Source organism: Diplotaxodon limnothrissa, linkage group LG5 (assembly GCF_057381915.1).
Source record: "Diplotaxodon limnothrissa isolate DT_005_m linkage group LG5, D_limnothrissa_male_GT1.1, whole genome shotgun sequence".
In the NCBI taxonomy this organism is placed as follows: domain Eukaryota; kingdom Metazoa; phylum Chordata; class Actinopteri; order Cichliformes; family Cichlidae; genus Diplotaxodon; species Diplotaxodon limnothrissa.
This window is the reverse complement of record NC_140600.1, coordinates 37,666,612-37,689,092: the sequence shown is the minus strand read 5'-3', so window position 1 is coordinate 37,689,092 and position 22,481 is coordinate 37,666,612. Positions and strand designations below refer to the sequence as shown.

Genomic DNA, 22,481 nt, shown 5'->3' with positions numbered 1-22,481 from the left:
TGAGAGGTGGGCAACGATGCCAGGGGTGGGGTGTACACCCTGATGGTACTTTGGACTCCGTGTATCGTGCCCACCCCCAAGATCCTATATGTATGTGTAATGAGAGTGTGAGTAATGTGAATGTCTAAGTTGTGGGATAAAATTGAGGCAGAGGCAGCCAGAAGGGGACAGAGGGGGGGGTAGCCTCCTCTGCACCCTGGTGACATACCCCTACTCCAAGGCCCTGCATGTGTGGGTGGTTGTGGTGGAGCGGGAAGAGGGAGGCAGCTGGAGATGGGGAGGGAAGGAAGGGAGGGGCAAGTGACCCCTCCCTGGGGCCAGCTCCCCCGCTGACCCCAGTAGGCACCCCCATACTCCGCGACCCGCCAGGGAAAGGGGGCCCAGGCCCATCCAGACCGGGCCCAGTGCAGCAGCGCCGCCCGGCCCCACAGAGCCCGGGACAGTCCACCCAACCCCACCACAGAGAAAACTGCACCCACCCCACCATCCACTCATCTTCCAGACTACATAAGACAATAAACACCCAGGCTGAGATCTTCCTCCACCTCTCCTGTATCTCCCCCTCCTGCAGAGGCAGCTCCTGAGGAGAGGAAAGCTCCTGCAAGATGTGACAATCTCCCCCACCAGTTGAAGAGCCCCCCAGGTGGCTCGACGCACCGGCGGCACCCTGCTCCAGGGCTGGGCCCCCATGCACCCACCCGCCCACAACCCCGGCAACACACCAACCAGGACCCAAGCCCCCGAGGCCCGGTCCGGGTCCCAGCCCAGAGACGGAGCGCCCCCAGAACCTCACGCCCATCCCGGACCCACCCAGGGGCAGCCAGGCTACCAGGTCAGTAACCCACGTCCGTCAGCACAGACCCTCCCCTAGCCCCGCTGCACGCAGCCGCGAGGAAACAGTCACCGGAGAGCCAACAGAGCCCCTAACCGGACATGACCGCTACCCCGGGTTGAGCCCCCCAAGGAAGATGCCTCCGGGGAACCCCCCGACGCCCTAAGCCTGTCCCTACCCCCACACCAATCACAACAGTGAAGGCGGGACCAAACTATGACCCCCCACCCCCACTAGGTGATGGAGCTGATCAAAGGAGCCCAGAGCAATTGATCTGATGTGGTGGCAGAGGCTGTATCAAGACTAATGTAATCTAATAGATAATTTCTATATTGGTTAGAATTAAGATTATTTTTATTTTTCCAGTTCATGAGGACTGTTTTCTTGGCTATGCATAGGGCAGTGAAAACCATATGGGCGATATTCTTTTCTGTAGTGACATTATCTAAGCTGCCCAACAAACACACTAAGGGGGAAGTTGGAATGTTACATTTCAGACACTTCGATAAGTCTTCACATATCTCGCGCCAAAACTTCTGAACTGGTGGACAGAACCAAAGAGCGTGGATATAATTGTCCAGTGAATTGGTTGAGTCACTGAGTTAATCCTAATGGATTAAAAGATTATAAATAAAATAGAAAATAAGGACAAAGTGCAGGCTAACAGTACAAACCCAATTATTATGTAAACATATTGGATTAACTGGTGATATCAGTCACTAAATGACTCAAATGAAAGACATTGAGAAAGAAGCTTTTTTGTAAGTCTGACTGGTCTGTGGGTCAGATAAAAAGGTTAGTAAACACTCTTGACGCAAACTCAAGAAAGTTCCAGACAACATTAAGTGGCATACAGGTATTGCCCCTCATTACGATCTCATATAAAACCAGAGAGAGCCAGAAAGTGTGGCTTAGTTAAAGTTATATTATACCGATTATTAATTAAAGTCAAGAAGGTGAAATATGGTAAGAACCACAAAAAGTGACTAAAATCGCCAAAACAGCTGTTTTACTCACATATTGTTTTGAACATTGCTGTCATGTGCATCATTATTTTGGAAGTCGAGGTGTTTGGCAGGGCTGTTCTGATTGGAGTTGGACTCAGGTAGCCTGGGCTCACTCTCTGGTGTTGAGGGAGAAGTAGCAGAAACAGATATAGGAGAGGAAGGAGCAGAGGTAGCAGCAGGAGCAGCAGCAGCAGCAGCAGGGGCTGCTTGGTTCCTGTTGTGGAAAACAGCGTTGCAGAAGGCAATGGGCTGATCGCTGAAGCCTCGGATAAAGAAGGGGTTGGTGGGAGAGCAGACTGGGTAGTGGCCAGGGCGTACAGGCTTGGCTGTAAGTGATAACAGAGAACAATGTATTGATTGATTCACTCATCCATTAAAGCCAGACATATTTAATTTGCCCTACAGGATGCTTAAAGCCCAACACTGAAAATATATTAATGTAAAGCGAAATATCACAGATAGTCTTGTTTGCTGTGCTTTAATCCTCGAATGAAAATCATTATGCTGAAAGCGCTCATTTAAATCAATAGCTCATTTTCTCATTACAGCAGCACATGCATCTGAGTTGAAGTAGCAAGCTAGTGATCAGACTGAATTACACTGTTATTCTAATGTTTCGCATTTCTTTCAGGAGAATATGCCTACCGCGTAAATCCTTAGAAGCCCAATGTTCCACCAACTGTTACATTCTTTCATGCAAAAACTCTCTCGACAGCTTTTTGTTTTGTTTAAGTAAATTCTTTTCTCATTTCGGTGCAACGTAAGCAGTCCTTTGCATATCTGTGCGTTCCACAGCAGGAGAATTCAGTTACATGCATGTTTGCTTCCTGAATATGAAACAAGATTGGAAGAGGAAGAAAAGGGCATCAGCTCGATCATGCAGGTTGTGAAAATGTGGTGATATGTTAAGAGGAATGTAGGAAGGAGACAACAGATGAGTAGAGCAGAGAGGGCAAAGCACACAATGGATGCTGCTTGTGGGAAAATCTCAACAGGGACGTGAAAAGAATGGCTGCACAATGCTGAACGATTTTTCTCACATGCTGCATTACAAAGGAAGCGATCTGATGGGAGGGAGATGAAACGCACAACGGTGTCTACATGTACAACATCACACATGTAGTGCTGGAGAGGATATACATACTATATCCTTCCTACAGTGCAGCCAAAGGAAGTGGCATGGGCTTTGCATGCATTTTCCCTCCTTATTTTATTGTTGAATTTGGGGCTTATACATCACATCATAAAAAGAAAATTAGACTGACTTTTAGATTTACCACATTTGAGTGGATTAACCGACATGTTCTGATGAATCGGTTGATTTAAATTCAATGTTTTTCAGGTGCTGTGCTGCCCAATTACTGAGAAACAGCTTTCATATGTGTCTCTGAACTGTTATGAAACGATGCAGTGGCTGTGAATTTGCTGCAGACTAAATGATTGGATGCATTTTACAGCTACCTACAGATTAAAAGATACTGCAGTGTTAAAGCAATCGCAAAGCTTTTACAGAAATGACACATGCAGCACTGTCATGTAATTTCTAGCAGACTGCGGCTGTTATTTTGAATCTGTGAGCAACTTGTATACGTTACCGATGAGCGCAGCATGGGGTCGGCGGAAGGGAGCGCGGGCCCTCATCACATCTTTGATTCGCTCCACTTCCTGTTGGTAGCGATGGCGGTCCTTCATGGCTCCTTCTTTTGCCTCCTTCAGCGCACCCTCGAGCGCCTTAACTCGCTCAGCTGTAGACCGAAGACGTTTCTCCAGTTTTGGAAGCTCACAGCGCAGATCTGCATTGTCACGTACCAGCTGTAACACAAATCCGACATGTGCAAAAAACAAGCTATAACTACAGAAAGACAGTTATACATTTTCTATGATTCAAAGCACTTTCTTGCTACAGGCCTCCACTCTCACACACTCACACTCTGATGAATGCACCAGGGCAGCTCAGGGTTCAGTATCTTGCCCAAGGATACTTTATAAGCAGACTAAAGGAGCAGGGGATCAGTCCACTGGCTGCTAATTGGTAGATGACCCATTTTACTTCCTGAACCATTGCCTCCCCAAAGAGTTGCTCATATGTTTTGCAATCTAAGAATTTTTTTTTTACTAAGAATATAGTGCAGAGTACAAAAAGTGGAGCATAGGAAGTGTGTGACCATAACGTCCATTTCAGATCAGTTAGGGTCAAATGGGTGCAGTGGGGTGGAACAGAGAAACATCAAGTGTAACCTGAAAATTGTACCAGGAAGAGACAGCCCACAATTGCACCAGTGTTGTAAAGAGCACTACTTCAGTCTGAACTCTCCTGAACACAGAGCCAGTCTATCAGAAATCTACAACCGGGAAAAAGTAGGACAACTCTGTTGAATCATCTCCATTTAAGTTTCTGTTTTGAATTAAAATAATGGGCCTGAACACAAACAGAAAAATGAATCAATGAATGTTTCAAGGTATTTTAGAGGGGACCAGCATGGCAGCTGTTCCTCTACACCTCAGATCTCAGCAGAGCCTCAAAACATCATGAGAATATGAATTAGCCTAAGCATAGAAGGGAAGAATAGACTCACAATCCTCTTGAATATTGTGCAGCTTTGATGAGCAGATGCTGTAAACAGTTGCGTGACATTATGATAATCATCATTATGATTTCCCTAAACATGTATTAAATCCATGGGTGTAATGGATCTTTTAAACTGGGTATATTTAAAGGAACATAGTTGCTAGATGCTGATATGAGTGTCGGAGCTGTTGTTGGATCTTTGGATGTCCATGACACATGAGGCAATCTGTGATCTGATTTTCACTTGGTGAAAATGTGCATGAACAGTAATACCGAGACGAGTTGCTCTAACTTGCAGTTGTGCCGTTCTTACAGTAGCACCCCACCCCTGCAGCACTTTCAGCAGGATATTGTCTGACCCCACACTGCCAGAGTACTGCAGGTCTTTCTGGATCAGTAGTATATATCCAGAAATTCCCCGTCCAAGCATTTAGTCTCAGTGTGACTCCTAAAAAACACAACTGGGACATGGAGGGTCGATGCCACTGTACTCAACCAGGAACAGAGAGCAGCTCCTGATAACTGATCCAGACACCTGTGCAGTCCATGCACAGACAGGTGGCTTCTTGCATCATTCCAGAGGTGGCCATACCTTGTATTAAATATTCATATATATCAGCCTTGGCCTAGAAAATCCATATCTGCACTTGTCAGTTAATATTATAATGTGCCTATATTTCTGAAGTTATTATTTATTAAGCTAAATCAACACGAGGATGCAATGATTTAAATCTGCCTCATGCTGCATGTTTCCTCTAAACGCAAAAGTTAATAAGTGAGCACCTAAACACTGACGGTCTGCTTCTGTGTGATCATGCAAACTAATCCATACCCTGCAGAGATAATGAGCACTATAGCTGAGATTTTTTCACAATGGGCAAAGTTATCTAGCAGCCAAAGCATTGATGTGTTTGGGATATTCACCTGTGGCTTGTTGGCGTTAGTTTGTTTGCTGGCGAGATAGTTTAGTGACGATTGCTCAGTTTTTACAGTTGACGGACAGACAGAGATGATTAAATCTGTGCAGCGGCAGAGAAACTTGCAGCTTTGGTGTAGTGGCCACTGCCCATTTGCAAGCATTATCACTTTACTGCTGATTTATGACCATGACTTTCACCTTCCATTCCCACAGTATCAGCAGGTGGTGGATGGGATGGAGTCTCCCAGCAGCCACTTTAGGATTGGTTTTCTGCCTGACAAACTGCTGCACTGCAGCTTTCACCAATCTGCCAGCCTGCAGAACATTCAGCACATCCAACACTTAGTCCACGGCGGTAGTCCATTTAGGAATATTAAAAATATGAGGTGTGTGCGTATGTTTATGACTTTCTGAGAGCAAGGTTGGTTTTCAGAGTTTGTGTGGAAGCCAGAGTGCGGAGAAAAAACCGAGAATGCCTGTTTGCACCTGCATCAGGAGTGTTCAAGTCTTACTGTTTTATACAGTGAGGCGTCCTTTCCCTGGAGACAGAGGGGGGGTTAACAAATCCTGCTGCTCTGTTTTCAAGGAGACTTTCATGTGAACTTGGTGTAGTGAGATGATCGATCGTGCTAGCGTTTCTTTTGCCCACAGGAGAGAAATGACAAACAGTGCACACAGCTCTGTATTTGAATTTGTCTGTGCCTCTTTGTCCGCCGCACATATTCATCGTAGACATTTTTTGATTTACTGCTGCAACCCTGCAGAGGGGAAATCAGGCCCCCTGGTCAAAGGGAACCTGGTCATTGGTCTTAATTTTCAAACTAGGTGTGGACAGGTCAAATGTTTCCTGTTTCTGTCACTATAAATTAAAGTTTTGTAGGAGCTGTGTGCTGTTACCTGTTTGTGAACCTTTGTAAGCTGGTCCAGGTTGTTTTCAAGAAAGGAAATCTTTTGTTTCTGGGTGATGTATCCGCCAGTATCATCAGGCTCCATCTGTGCACTCTGTCGATTAAAAAAGGAGATGAAATAGAAAATAGAATAGAAAATGTCACCGTAACTCTAGACAGAACCACCTGTTTCTATGTGTTGAGTAAAAGGGTTTAGTTATGTCTCTTACTTTTCTAACTCGAGTTGTGAGGTCTTGAACGAAAAGCTTGCGGAGGTTGTGCAGGGTGTGGAGCTCACGAGCCTGCAGTGTGAATAAAGGAACAGAGAAAATAGTGCAGTTAAAGCAGTTCGAGAGGACTGAGTCATTGAATCGTGACAGAATTTATTAACTTACAACAGTTTCCTCCAGGCCTTTCAGATCCTGTTTTGATTGTTCGTGTCGTTCATGGAGGAATCTATAGACAGACAGATAAATGCTCAGACACAGACGCATAGAAGAGTCAAACTGAACTTCTCTTTATCCAAACGATTACCAAATTCTTGCCAGAATAATTCATGAATAGAGAACAAAGGCAGCACATAATGCCTGCCCCACTCATGGGCTGTTATCCATCTGCCATCTGATGCAATATGCTGCAAAGGTCAGAGTAGAAAGAGGCCTATTAGCTGCCAGCTGCCACCTTATTCTGAAACTCCATAATGGAGATGCAAAGAGAGTCAGACAGGAAGAAAAGGACCAAGAGAGGAGCAGGCTAAGAAAGAGTTAACAGCAGAAGAGTAAGATACTGTAAATAGAATTCAGTCAGAGCTCCCGAGCGTGAGGAAAATAAATAGACAAAAGGAAGACAAATGACAGAGAGAAATGGAAGACGCAAATCAAAAGAGGCAGCTCAGCTCGACCCCAGGCCTCCATATGGTGAAGTGTTTGAAAGCCGGCCAGGACAGTAAAGCAGCAACTCACGTCAATTCCTCCAGCTGCCGGCTCTTGTGATGCTCTCGGCTTCTGAGACGTTCAAAGTCACTGTGCAGTTGTTCTAGCTCCAGCTGCTGCCTCTGGTTACAACTGAAAAAAGGTGTTAAGTGACTCAGTCGTGACATCTTTTATATATTATCTTTTTATATTACAAAAACACAGGGATGTAGATATTAGCAACATAAGCACAACCCTTGGGATTTTTGGAGGAATGGAATTTAAAAAAATGGAGGTTAGTTTTGTTTCTAAGGCAGAGAGAACAGCGAGTGAGCTGGAGATTGAAGAGTGAGATGCACTGATGAGAAAAAAAAAGAATGAATAAGAAAGGACACATTTGTATTTTCTGATTGCGCCACAGTAGTTCTAAAATAAAAAATAAATACATTTGCAAAATGCTCGGGGAAGATTGGGATGGGATGCTACCTGGTCATTAAGTTTTTATTGACTCCTATTGCCACAAGCTTCATGCTATTATTTTCTCTGAGCCACACACCCACACCCCAAAGATTGATGCCCAACAACTTTTTTTTGTTTAATCATCTCTAGCAAACACTTCCAGTGAGTCACCGGTGATGATCACGTGCATACTTTACAAAAATCCCACATAGTATGCCTTTAAGTGTTCTTAGCTGCTTTTAACTGGTTTCCTTCTGATTTTATTTAATTAGGGTATCCTTACAAAACCTTTCTGTCACATGAGAAAAGAGCTGTCTGTTCCAGTCCCAGGCATATGGCTCCAGCTCAGTGGTGTGCACAGGAGCAAAAATGATGAAGAAGCACCATTAGTGCATGCAGTGTAAGGATTTATTTTTGCCCCTAATTCAAATCATGGCTGTACTTGCCAGACAGGCATTTTGGCAGAGCAGAGGGGCACTTAAGTAGCCCAAGTGTGTAATTAGGTCACAACTAGAGCATTGAAATGCCCCATTAGAGTATGGACACAACATATTTTTCAGTGGCACTTACCAAAAAAAGGGTGCACACCTGTAAACACTTGCATTTGCGTGTGATCCTTGCAATCTGCACTACCATTTAATGGATACCTACTTTTTGACATTCTCTTTAAAGGATCCGGAGGGCATCCCTGCTCCTGTTTTATATGCGTTCCACCTCACCGACATCCATCCTTCCGATCTATTTTAAAGCTGCTTATCCAAATCAGGCTGTGTGAGCAGGATAAGCAGAGCAGCACCAAATGTCTGTTCAAACTGAAATTCTCTGCAGCTGCTCCTTGGGTGTTAACAGATACTCCCAGGCCAGCTGGAAAATGTACTTTAGTCCCTAGAGAGGGTCTGCCCAGTGGTCTCCTCCCAGATGGCCACGCTTGGTGTAGTACATCATCAGAACAAGGTACCTGAAGGGATAGGTTTTCATTTAGGCCAAACCAGGCCAGTGGCTCCTCGCATTGGGGTTGTAGCAGCTTGGCTCTGCAGCTTCCTGACCATGTAAACCACCCACACGTTTTCATTTCAGCCAGTCTGAACATTGGGGCTTAGACCGTGTTGAAGGTTTGAGAGATACTGAAAACATGTATTCCCAGTTTGAGCGTTTACAAACCACTTATGAGGGTAAAATTGAATTTCAAATTTGAGCATGCAGCTGTGTTGCTGTGGTACGGTAAGTTGTCTCCCTTAGAAAACATTCATGGCCTATATTTCCGCAGTGCCACGGTCTCAACGACTGAAAGAAATATTTTTCTATAGCATCCTTGTGATTTTTCTGCTGGAACGATTTGATTCTTTAACTTAAAATACTTTTCTTTTCAAACTCTTGCACAAGTTACAGATTTCCAAAAACTGAGTCTTGGTTTTGAAAAGTAAAGAATTTACGGTGAAGTACTCACTCAGTTAAGTCATCGATGATCTTTTGCTTCTCATTGATCTCGTCTCGCAGGCGGCCCAGTTGTTTGCTGTGCACCTCACGGTGTGACTCCATCTGCTGCTCCAGAGCCCTCTGGGGTATTGGCGACAGAAGGGGGGAAGAGACAGATCGAGTATCGTAACACGGGAGTCAGAGGAGAACAAAGTGACTAAATAACGAGAAGAAAATTACACGCACCGGTGCACATGTGGACATGCCAAACCACACGGGCATTAAACACAAACTTACACACCCCACGCTGTCCATACACTACCACTGACGGGACTGTGAGACTCGGCTACTGAAAGTGGAGCGTGACACACACAGGAACGCTCACACTCGTGTGCTCTCGATGCTCTCACGAACACATCCACAAATACAAGCAGATAATGAAAACAACAAACAACGCCAGCTGTTTAAAAGTGTCTGGCAGCTGAAAACTACATCTGTTTACTTTTATTTGGGAATTTGGCATCGCTGGAATTTCATCCTTCATTTCTGTCAAATCTTTTGACCTTGAAAAGATGTGCTGCTTTTTAGGCAAATCTCATTTTGATCAAGTCATTATGAATCTTTGTGGTTTTCAGTCACTTAACCCTTGTGTGGTGTTCGTATTTTTGTTACTCAGCCAGTGTTCATGGGTCTGGTGGACCCGCTAGAGTTTTGGCTTTCCAAATTAACACTATCAAACAATTTTATGTTAAATTACTCAACAGATGTTTACTTCATCCCAATTACAAGACATATGAACAGCAAACATGGTTAATTTTTTCCCTTTACCTTTGTTAGATCACATTTATGAATTAATGTGCTTCTCGTTTTTCTTTTATATAAAATGTTATAAATAAATCAGTTATAATCAAGTGGAGTGAGTGGAAAGACACAACACATTTACACGTGAAAAAATAATTAATTGTTTAATTTTTCTTTTGAAAAAAACTGAACACGGGTCTCACAGACCCGAACACCATACAAGGGTTAATAGTTTGACGGCTGAATGTGAGGATACTCTGTGGCTGTCCTGTGGCCATGCTTCCTGTAACCATCTGATATTTGAGACTTCCTGTTTTGCTGTTTGCAGTTAATTGTTCAGGACACATGTAGATAGATTTACATTAAGATGCAAGACTAAAACATCATTGGATGTTCCTCTGACTGCTTTTTATTCGTTGTTTTGCATTCCCTCTTTTGCCTAGGCCTTGGTTGTGATTGGTCACTGGTATTTGGACTACAAACTGACCACAAACAAAAAGCAAACAGCTTCCAGTACTAGAAATAATGCCCATTGCCTACAGATTCGTCACATTCATATGCCGATATCTGCTTTTCATATTACCACTCGATGATTGTGAATGATGTAAAATGCTTCTAGGGGCCAGAATGACAATCAATAATCTGTGCAGCCACTACCTAACAAACTATAGCTGTTCCAGAGGGCAGTGAGTTATCATTTCCTTGCCGAGCTTGCTATGATTGCGTCTTTATTCTAAACTAAGGCAATGAGTTGAAAGCTGCAGTGTCTGAATGATTGTACAGACATCGAATTGTCATCTTCTTATCAACACTACCAATAAAAGGGGTTGAAAGCAAATTTCTGAATATATGAAACAATTTCTTTAGTTTATTAAATCATTCCTACAGTCATTTACACACTTGAGTCCAACTACACGTGCAGTCACAGGCAAACACACACCCTGCACACGCACACCTGCAGTTGGCTGAGAGGGTGCGAGAAAAGGTCATTACATCAAGTTGCTCTCACTGTAGTCATGGTTACCTTTATATCACAGGAGTTCTGGGCAGACGTGTGATTCTCCCCCCTGGTCACTTGTGACATGCTCTCTGAAATAAGCACACACACAGAGAAAGAGCGAGAGGATGGCGGTAAGAGGAGCAGATAAAAGCGGCGCGCACAGATGTTGATGATGGTGACCTGACTTTGACAGCACAGCAGTATCACCACTTCATGTTGACAGCGAAGGCAGCGTGATCTAAGTGATGTCTCGGGTGTGATAATATCTATCTGCAAATGACATCTATTGTGTCATGCAGATCTGATATTGACTCACTGCTGTTCCTGGTGTCTGATGATGAAATTACCGAGCGCTCTACCTCAGACCACACCGTGCGATCAACGTGACCTGCAGCACTTTGTGTTAATCTGCTTGTGTTATGGCTTGAGGACCGTCTGACTCGACTGCTGAGCAGGACTAAAATTGATTTCCCTGCCCTTAATTCCACTGGTTATTTAATGCCATTCTGTGAGACTCCATGGGAAGAGTGACTTACACTGCCTTTGGCCTTATTTGGGAATTGCGTCAGTGTACTGTGGGAGTATCTACAGCTGGACCATGCACGAGTTTCAAATGTAAAATCAATCTATTAGTGCTGGTGTTGTGAAATGTTTGGGAGCTTAAGCTTTTTTGTGTTCTTGTTTTTCTTTTGCTTGACAGGACAAAAAGGCCTCTGGAAGCAACTGAAGCTCTATTAAAGATAGCAACCTGAAGCTACTTCCTCCCATTTCTAGCCCAGAGACACTAAAATGCAGCAACATATTTTCTGTCTTCTCACTATTTACTTTGTCCTGACGTTATTTGGCTTGACTGAGTCAGAGCACTGACATTATATTTAACTCCGGCATTTCACATCAGTAGTGGATTAATCTACTTACTTTGCAGTCAGTCCCGAAATGACAGCGTCACCACGTATCACTTTAACCCCTTTAGGATATTTGTTAATGAAAAATATGCATTTATTAGAAGAAAACTCTCTTGCATTTACTTCATTTGAGTTTATATTGAGAAAAGACCTGTTTTGCTGACAGTAAAGATTGGCTTCACTCCTGGAAACTTGTGTTTGGCTCTATTTATTGAGTGTAAATCTGTCATTTTTCTGGTCGGACCATATTGAAATTTTCTTCACCAAAGAGTCTGAATGAATACTAAAATCTTTGCTCCCAGTTTGCTATTTTGCTCTCGTAGGTAAAACATTTTAACTTGAGCCTAGAGCAATCTATTATAAAAAGGAGTACCCACATACTACACTTGCCAAATTGAACTAATATTGACTGGCCTCAAATTCTCAACTCCACCGAGTATTTCAGCAACATGTGCTCGTACACTTAGACTCCAAAACTTGTCTAACTGACCAAGTCTCACAATCTTATATCCACCCAAAAAGTCTTTTTGATTTTGTTTTGAGAGTGAAATACTAGCAAGAGCACAACGAATAAGATCTTCTTTTGAGAATATATGTCTGTTATTTCTTATTTAGTTTATAAACCCTAAAACTAGTTACTTTCCCTGCATATTAGGCTCATTTATATCACCAAGACACTATTTGAGATGATATTGTATCTTAGACGTCCCAAAAGGTTGATTCTGTTTATCTGGACGTAGCGTTTTCAGCGGGAGAAACGTTTCGTTACTCATCCAAGTGACTTCTTCAGTGTCAGCTGACTGCAGGTTTCCCCAACTTTATAAACAATACAATGATTGAAGCTAGCACCACTGAATGAACATTGGGCTGTGAGGTCAGTTCCTCGATCATTAATATGCACATTTTCATGACCATTGATCAACAACCACTGATGAAATCCCATTAATCAATGGTCTTTGATCAATGAGTACCATTCACAGAGAGTTGGGGAATGGCTGCGATCACAGCACTGTATCTTAAAAGCATTTTTTAGCTGTGAAATCATTTTACAAGCCCTCCCAGTAACAGTTCACACACTTAGACTTTTGTTGTACAAACCCTAACAGCATGAAGGTGCTGGTATCCTGTGGGTTCTCCCCCCACAGTCCAAAGTTATTCAAGTTAAGTTAATTGCTGATTCTAAATTGATCGTGTTTGTTAGCCCTATGACAGACTATTGACCAGAAGAAGCATCTTGTTCAGTTGCTCTTGTTCTAAGATCATTTCTCTCAAAGTGAGAATGAAGCAACGCCAAAGGTTTATGAAGCACTTGTTATGAGTGTGTCAACACTTCTTTTAAGAGATTTCTCACTTGACTAAAGTTTAGACATTTTTTTTCTCATTTCAAGAAATCTTACCAAGTGTTATTTTATTATTTTACTTGATTATAGTCTGGATTTTCTCAAATTACATATTTTTTCCTTATATTTAGCCAATTTTTGCAGTGTATTTAGTGATACTTATCTCTGTAGATGGTGGCTGCTCACTGACCAGTTATATTACCATTTTAGTGCAGACAAAAATACGATGCTGCTGTTTATATTGTCACTTTCATCATCATCAAAATCTGTGTTTCTCCACTGCATTAGATCATGATCAATCACCAACTCTAATATACTAAACTAAAATGAGTAAAATGCTTACCTATTATGCTGATTTCTTACTCTGTATTGTTTTTTATGCACACAACTGAACATGTTTAAAATAGTCGTTATTATCACCGCTATATTATCTTAGATCAACCTCTGTCTGAAATAAGGAGTTTGCCTCATCTCCTCTTATGGCCACGCTCCCTTCAAGTTGACTTTCTTCTGACTGGCTGCCTCTAACAAACAGAAGGTTGGAACCACAGGTGGGTGGTGCTTCTGTGTTCACAGGCAGCAATGTGGTCACAAAATTACCATACCATACCATCATCAGGTGTAACCATCAGTAGAAAAAACAGTTTAAAGCTTGATCCTTTGGCTCACATTTGTAAAAATGCTGACCTTATTATCTGAAATCTGAGAACCTCCAACACCTCAGCGACTTTGAATTTGATAAGCATTTAAAGGAAATTGATGGAGTCACTGTATAGTGCAGCAGAAAACTGAAACAATCTTTCAAATGTGGATAGTGTCAAAATTGGTTTTCCCTCTAGAGCCATGAATTTCAAAAAACCCTGTTAACCACTTGAATTTTCAAAATTTCGAAATGTGCCAATTTGCCCAATATTTCCAACTAAAGAAGCATTTTTTACTACAGAATTATTTCAACCTCCAGACACACTCTTTGTTTCAAGTAAAACAAAATAACCCCAATGACACGTATGTTACATGTTCGTGTTCTGTGCTCTGCCCTCTCCTAGTTTAGTTCACAGTAAATGGACTGTAATTTACAAAAAACACCTTTTTACCTACAACCTGCATACGCATACATCTTTAAACCCAGATGGAGGTATCAGAGGAGACTCTTCATCTCCCCAATACTTCAACATACAAATGCAAATGTCAGCAGATGTGACTGAAACAAACATTATTAACTGTACTACTACACACCACACCAGTGATATCTAATCATTAAAAACACAACTTCTAAAGTGTACTTCCACATGGTTGAATACGTATGATTGAACGATATGATAATTCAAAAAGGCAAATCAAGTTTATTTGAAAAAAAAAATGTTTGGCTAATGAGCTTTATTTAAAAAAAGTAATCAGAAAAGAGTAAACGTACCAGCTTAGATACTTGCGCTGCTTCACTAGTGTGGGCTATAACAAATGTACCTTGAGCTTGGAGTTTAGCCAGCTCCGCAGTCAGAGAATCATAGCTGTCCTCCAGCTGTCTCTTCCTCAGCTCCACGTTCTGCATGTACTCTGTTAGAGAGCGAATCTTCACTTCGTGCTGAAAGTCAGAACATCATATGCAAAAAGTTTAGTGACGAGCAAAGACCTCTACCCACGAGGACACTTTACATCAAGGATAATAATAATAATAATAATGGATACTTTATTGATCCCCATGGGGAAATTACTTGTTTTTCTCTGCATTTGACCCATTCACTCAGTGAAGCAGTGGGCAGCCCACTAAGCAGGCGCCCGGGGAGCAGTGTGTAGGGACGGTACCTTGCTCAGGGGTACCTCAGGGTAGCCGTTAAGTGGATAAAATGCACTTTTACTTTTTGTTCACTGAATATTTATGATCTCTTGTCACCGGGGAGTGTAGTTTAAATACCACAGTTAGCGAAATTTGAACCGTGGCTTCAGGCCACTACATGAACACAGAATATAAAACATGCAATTATTTGAGAATTATGACCCTGTGCAGACTAAAAATGTCCAAAGCAAAAAGAAAAATCCACCCCACAAAGAGTTGGGTCATGTTAAGATGTTGGGAGTAGCTACACTGTGTTTTAAAGCTTTTCAGCCTTTATTATGACAGGAAAACTGGGAAAAGACATGCAGCAAATGGCTCAGGCTAGATTTGAAACCAGGTCTTTAAGACACATGGGTCACCTGCCCAAGCCGGTGAGCCTTTTGAAGTGTTAATTGATAAGGTTTCAGTATCAGTATCACCAGTATTTCTGTCTAGTACCAGATGAACAAACATTTGTACCCCCATATCATTTTATTTTAGTTTCTACAGTTCATCTAGATTTAATAATTCAGTTCAATTCAATCGATTTGGTACCCAACAACAACACATGTATCCGTCAGTTTGCAATCTTACCTGTGAAATGAGAAGGTGACATGAAGACAGTTCTCTGCCCGTCTCCTCCATCTTGCGGTGACACTCGGTTTGTAGGTTCTCCAGGTGGCGACAGCGCTTCACCATGGACTTCACCTCTGACTTTATCTTATTAATGTAGAGGCGAGCCACTGTGAACTCTTCCTCGATCGCTCCGGTGATCTCCACAGGCTGGAGACGAATGAGTGCGAGGAGACAGTTAAATAAAAAGAAAAAATCAGTCTAGTAGATGCTTGATCAGGATTGAGTGGGGACTGTTTAAACACAGCATGGGCGTTAAATCAGTGGAAAGGGAAGCATCTTAGAAACACTCTGGCATTTTGTATGCACAGCCATTAGGTTAATGGTCTCATTTAGCAGATGTAGCAACTCAGAAGCTCCGAAATGAAGTGTGGAGGAAAATGTATACACATCAATCTAAGCACTACAGATGATAGCGGATGTGCATACACGACATTCTGCATATGCGAGTGGTATACTGACTATATTGAATAATGTAAAGCTGTTGATTTAAGTCACGTCTATAAACACAGATATTTATTTTAAATGCTCATTCAGAGCATAAATTTACATGGATGCCAAACCAATCAAGTTAAAGAGAAATGCCTGAAAAATGACACTTTATCAGCAAACAGAAAATATTCATATGCACACACATGCACACGCACACATATATATATGCAAGTTTTTTTAAATGTAATTGTCTCCTTTTTGGCAGATCTACCAGAGCGCTTTGTCACGGCTTTATGCCAGAAGATGCTTTGCATTTCACTTTGTTGGTATTTACTGTCTCTCTTGGTTTTACTTGCTTTCTTTATTTCCTTCCAGCCATTTGAGATTGTTTGGTCATCCCTCATTAATTTCTCATGTGGTTAATTACTTATGTGCACCGATCAAGCATAACATTCTGACTATCTATCAGAATCAACATTAACTTTTAAAAAAATAAATAGCATTAATGTTTTCAGCAAATTGAGCTCATCTGTTGGACTCGACCACATGGGTCAGCACCAGGAAGCCTTGGCCGCCCACGACTTGGACCACTTTTGATGGATACTGACCACTGCAGACCAGAAACATCACACATGAGTTGCAATTTGGGAGACTCTCTGACCCAGTCGTCTAACCATCACAACTTGCTAATATCCTCACAATAGCCCCCCCCCTTAACACATCATCTCTGAAAGCAAAATGTTCCCTGGTTCCTTAATATATCCCACCCACTAACAGGTGCCATGATGAAGAGATAATCAGTGTTATTCACTTCACCTGTCAGTGGTCACAATGTTCGGGGTATTTTTACTCTGGTTTTTCTCGTTGTTAGCCATCATCAGTCCATCTGTGTTCATCTCCAAAATTTACTGCCAGCGTTTTCTCTCATGTTTCCTGCGGCTGCTTTTTGAGTTGTTTTTCTTTGGACTATGTTGTCCTCAGGCTTTGCGTTTGACTAGACTCCGACAAGTCTAAATAAGCTCAACACTAAACCCTGCTTTTGTTTGTGCTTTCGGGTCTTCTTTTGAATTTCTCTGAGTTCCTTTTCTACACTGATACTTAAATTTAGCTGTATATTTTCTTGCTTTGACATGAGAATCATCTTTCTCATTTTACCTACACCACAGTTGTCGCTTTCATCACAAAAATGCACTCTATCCACGTCTGTACCACTCACCAACTTGATGTCCTTGTTTCCAACGATCGTGCTAAATTCACTCAGGTCCCTCATGAGCCCATTAAGAATCTCAGCAATGCGTTTTCTTTGGTGGCTGCTCACTTCCTGGATACGGGACAGCTCTGCCTCTAAAGCCATGAGATGAGCCTGCGGAGGGCGGAGTCAAGCAGATAAGAGGTGTTAGGGAGAGCCGTTGTGCTAAGGCGAGAAACTCCAGAAGGTACATGCAAATACGAAAAAAGACAGAAATTGTGTAGGGCAGACTCTGAGAAGTGGTGATTAGATTCCCTGAATCTGCAAACACACATGGCTGCAGGAGCATAACATAGTAGCCACCAAATTATAAATCAATAAACTGCATGAAGAGGAGTGGATGGCATCTGCGCTCAATAACATCTGAGAGAGTACACGGTGGAGTTTACTTTATTATTTTCCATTCTAAAAAGCAGGGAGATTCTAAGCAGGGCTGGAGGGCAAATGTGCTGCAGCACAATGAAACCATTTGATCTCAGTCAGGTTTGACAACATAACATTAAAGACATTTCTCCTACTCACACATGTGAGACCAAGAGTTGGGTAGTAGACTGAATGACCTATGACCCTAAACAAGATGAAGAAGATGATGATGACAAGAAAGAACAGGTAGAAGAAGAAGGAGATGAAGAAGAGGAAGACTTTCCATAAAGGTGTTGTTCCAACGAAGAAATCTGAAAGCATACCGACTTGTTTATGGGGTTTCATTTTATGAGTGGCTCATCTGTCACCAGTGAAATATTCTACTTGAGCAATTTTTCATGGCACGTTTTATGTTCTTGCTCCCCAGTTCATCAGTCATTTCAAAGCACCATTAGTCACCTTCTTAAATACTCCTTAATCAGCTCTTCCATCTTCATCTCTGTGATTCACTTCAAGCTCTGTTACAGTCTTCCCGGTCACTTCTCATGTCACAATGTCACCTTAAGATAAACTAAGGTAATAATGAGCTGAAACTGATTCTTATATAAACAAGTAAAACATGGGATGATGAATAGAGTTGGTTCATTGACGTGATGAATGGGCTTAATCATGTTGATAAGAAATGGGTTTCAATGGCCAGATGGATGAATTATGGTGTTTAAAGTAGCCGATCAATGGCAGTGATGGTGAGCGATGGCACGGACACCTGCAGAAGAAGCGACAAGTTCCCACTAAAAACAAAGATGAAGGCAGCTGCGGGGATGACGGCCATGATGAATGTGCTTCAGTATTCCCAGAGCTTTTCCCATTTCTACTGTAACAACTGGAAAGACCGACGTGCCTAAAAGTTCAAGACTGAGAAACATTTCCAAAAGATTTTGATGAGGGGATTTCTTTTCTCTTATAGCACCACCTGCATTTACCAGCACTGAAATCTTATTTGTATTTAGTTTCATATCTTGTCAAAGTCTCAGACACTCTCTGTGCAGGATCAGACAGGTCAGAGCAGAGCAGACTGGAGAGGCTATAGAGGCTATTGAGGAGAAATGAGGGCTTCAGGCAGGTTTAGCAGTCTAAATGGTGGTTCTGTTGTCAGATGCTCAATCAGCTTCTGCTCCTGAGATAGACAGGAAAAGACAGAAGGACACGTGCAGCAGACTGAAACACACTGATGAAATATTGAAGAGGATTTAATAAGAAGGTCAAATATGGTCACTTAAATCACTGAATAAGTCAGGAACTGCACAAAGCTCTGACCAGCTCTGCCAGTGGTCTCCTCTTGACTTTTATCTATTATTCACTTTATTTGTGCTGCAGAAGGACAATTAATACAGAGGCTGGGCTTATTTAAATAATGTGCTTTATGTTGCTAAAAGATTTATTCAAAAAGCCTCCTGGAAGTCAGACCCACCATTTTCTTTGAAAGCTCCTCAGCCAGGAGCTTGTTCTGCACGCTCATCTCCTCGACTCATTCTGCTCAACTCTCTGTAACACTTTCTTTCAACTGTGAGGCACACTTCCACATGACACACGTATTGTTGAATATTTAATAGGTAATAAACATCCATCTATATGGTAAGAAATTATTCAAAGCCCTCGATGTAACTGAAAAAACCTGCCTGTAAATTATCACTGTAAGTTTTCTTCTACCAGACAACGTTGTGTGCATCAGGGATATACTGCAACCAGGCTTTGATAGTTACTGCAATACTTTAACAGTTACCCAAATTGTAAATATAATCAGATATATATAGAATAAGGCAGTAAACATTACAAAATTTATGGGAAAATTGCTACTTTGAGTAAGAGTATTTTAAATATTTATATAGTGTCAAATCACAACAATAGTCCCCAGAAGGTGGTTTATATTGTAAAATAAAGACGTACAATGATACAGAGATAACACTCCAACAATCAGATGACTCCACTATGACAAAGCACTTAGCAACAGTGGGAATGGTAAATAGCCTGTATTTGTATAGCGCTTTACACTACATTCAGTCCTCCACACATTGGTGATGGCAGCTATATTGTAGCCACAGCTGCCCTGGGGCGCACTGACAGACACTGGCACCATCGGCCCCTCTGACCACCACCAGTAGGCAATGGGTGAAGTGTCTTCCCCAAGGACACAACAACCGAGAGTGTCGGAGCCGGGGCTCGAACTGGCAACCTTCTGATTACAAGACAAACTGCCAACTCTTGAGCCACGATCGCCCGTGGCTCAAGAGTTGGCACCAGGAAGGAGACACTTCCTTTTTTACAGGAAGAACCCAGTTGGGGTGAGGAGAGACAGACATTAATAATAACTAAAGATTAAATACAGAGAGGTGTGTAGGCACATGGTGAGTGAAGACAAAACACTCAGTGCATCATGGGAATCCCCCAGCAGTCTACACCTATTGCAGCGTAACTAAGGGAGGATCCAGGGTCACCTGATCCAGGCCTAACTATATGCTTTAGCAAAAAGGAAAGTTTGAAGCCTAATCTTAAAAGCAGAGATGGAGTCTGTCTCCAACACTCCTGAATCTAAACTGGTAGTTGGTTACAAATCTGAAGGGTCTGCCTCACATTCTACTTTTAAATACTCCTGGAACAACAAGTAAACCAGTCTGAAAGTGAGAGAATCTACTGGTGTGAAATGGTACCATGAGGGTTTTAAAATAAGATGGTGTCTGATTATTCAAGACCTTGTACGAGAGTGTAGTTCAGTTTAACAGGAATCCAATGAAGAGATGCTAATGTGCTACAAATGTTGTTTCTCCTTCTCTGACTTTATGTATATTTATTAGCAGTTTAACAGTCAATGTCGCTTCTTCAGCAGGACTGTGTAGGTGTGGTTTGACTCAGAGTCAAAAAATAGCCTACCTATCTGACGGGTTCATAGAAATATGAGACATTATGTGTGGCTGAACCCCACCCACATCCAACCAGTGAGAAGAGAGAAAAAAACGTAAAAACAGAAAGCTCCCATCACACAAAAGCAAGACTTTTTCAGACCATGACTACTGAAAACACAGTCACTGGAAGGTCTCGATCCAGAAAGGCTGGATGTCTTTTCTGTGAAAAATACATTTAATCAAGCAAAGTCAGAGCTGTGCTCTCTGTGGAGAGTCATAGTGCACGACATTGAACCAGCAAAAAAAAGAGAAAGAAAACAAAAGAAATCCCAATACTTCACTTTTTCTTTGTTATCTTCATGGTAAATGGTAAATGGCCTGTGTTTGTATAGCGCTTTACTAGTCCCTAAGGACCCCAAAGCGCTTTACATATCCAGTCATTCACCCATTCACACACACATTCACACACACTGGTGATGGCAAGCTACGTTGTAGCCACAGCCACCCTGGGGCGCACTGCCACCATGACCACTGGTGGCACCATTCATCAGAATTTTCTCCTTATCTTCGTTACATGCAGCTTTAATTTTACTTATCTCACTAATTGCATTTTGAACCAGTAGCTCAGCATATTGTAAGATGGAGGCTTAAATGAAGAAATGATTTTATTACAGAGAGTTCCTTTTCTACTTTTTTTTTGCAGTTTGCTTCCTTGTAAACACACCAAAGCACAACATCTGTCCATGATCTATTTCTTTATTTTAGCCACAGAACTTTGTTGCTAAAAGATTTATTCAAAAAGCTTCCTGGAAGTCAGACCCACCATTTTCTTTGAAAGCTCCTCAGCCAGGAGCTTGTTCTGCATGCTCTTCTCCTCGACTTCTAAGCTTTTCTGGTCATAGTTGACCGCCAGCTCCTCCAGGGCCTGAAGAACCTCTTTTACTTCGGCCTTTGCGGATTCATTCTCGGCCTGCAGCCTGCCGAGCTCCGACTGCACCTTCTCACTGTCACCTCTGGACGATGCGAGAAGCTGAGGGGCAAAGACATTCGACTTATTGCAAACTGTAAATAGAGAAAAAACTATTTTAAAAGTGGAACGGTGAAACTTCCCTGCTGAGCGCTCGCTTCATTATTTACAGAGCAGAGCTGCTGGGTCTTAACAGAGTTATCCTGTTTTCTGGCATAAAGAGCTAAATGTCTGCACAAACCCTGTCACACAATATTCAAGCAACTGTACAAAAGAATAATTTAAAGATTGAGAGATGGCTTTTGTGCCACCATGCTGTTTGCTGCACTGCTGCAGCCCACTGTGGGTCATTTCACTGAATGGAAGCCATTAAATGTAGATGTTCTCCGCTTGGAGTGCCGGCATATTTGCACTGCAGCATACGGCTTTTATTTAGATAAATGAATGTAACTTTGCGTTACTATAAACAAACCACGGTTGGGTAGTTAGGACTGTGTCAGTTCAACCCGCAGCAGGACCATTTGGGAAATGATTGAATGAATTAAGTCCTTTTCATCGCAAAGCCTTTTTTAGGTTCTCTTCCTCAACAGTTTAGCCTCTCCTATGAAAACACGCTGCAAATACGTCTCTTAATTGGGTTTTAATGGAGTCTTTTAATTGCTGTTCTTCCTACAAGTACTGATTTACTTACTTGCAGCAGATATTTATGTGATAAAGTGACAATTATAGATCAAATCCCTAGAGAGCATGTTTATTTGTCAGCAGCAGTGTTCAGTCATGTCAGCAAAAAAAACAACAATCGTTCCCCGTGTAAAAGCTAGGGAGCAATTTCTAAAACGAATACTTAACAAGCTTCAGTCATTCTTCAGTCTTTTCATCGATTCTTTTCTGCGCTGTTCAGCCACTTAATTCTATTCTAGATTAAACCACTACTAGCATGTAGAACACAGCAACAGTGATACACTCACAATTAAACAATGACAGTTTAATTTCTTCAAGTGCTTTTTGGCACCTGAAAGGATTTTTTCTGTCAGTAATCTCACGGGCAGGATAATAAATGTCTCACAGCTGACTTCTA

The 22,481-nt window shown here is 42.1% G+C and overlaps 1 protein-coding gene across 2 annotated transcripts in view; it reads right to left on the bottom strand.

The window, feature by feature from the left end:
- The window catches only part of kif5ab (kinesin family member 5A, b), a 77,966-nt gene that overhangs the window by 7,082 nt on the left and 48,403 nt on the right, over positions 1-22,481 (bottom strand). For both annotated transcript variants that reach the window (XM_085354708.1, XM_085354710.1), the window contains exons 14-25: positions 21,260-21,466; positions 17,141-17,287; positions 15,454-15,642; positions 14,511-14,628; positions 10,826-10,890; positions 9,032-9,141; positions 7,177-7,278; positions 6,610-6,670; positions 6,445-6,516; positions 6,225-6,329; positions 3,435-3,651; positions 1,850-2,165 (exon numbers count right to left, since the gene is read on the bottom strand). In XM_085354708.1, the coding sequence (XP_085210834.1) occupies positions 1,850-2,165; positions 3,435-3,651; positions 6,225-6,329; positions 6,445-6,516; positions 6,610-6,670; positions 7,177-7,278; positions 9,032-9,141; positions 10,826-10,890; positions 14,511-14,628; positions 15,454-15,642; positions 17,141-17,287; positions 21,260-21,466 (1,709 nt within the window). The remainder of the gene's footprint in view (positions 1-1,849; positions 2,166-3,434; positions 3,652-6,224; positions 6,330-6,444; positions 6,517-6,609; positions 6,671-7,176; positions 7,279-9,031; positions 9,142-10,825; positions 10,891-14,510; positions 14,629-15,453; positions 15,643-17,140; positions 17,288-21,259; positions 21,467-22,481) is intronic.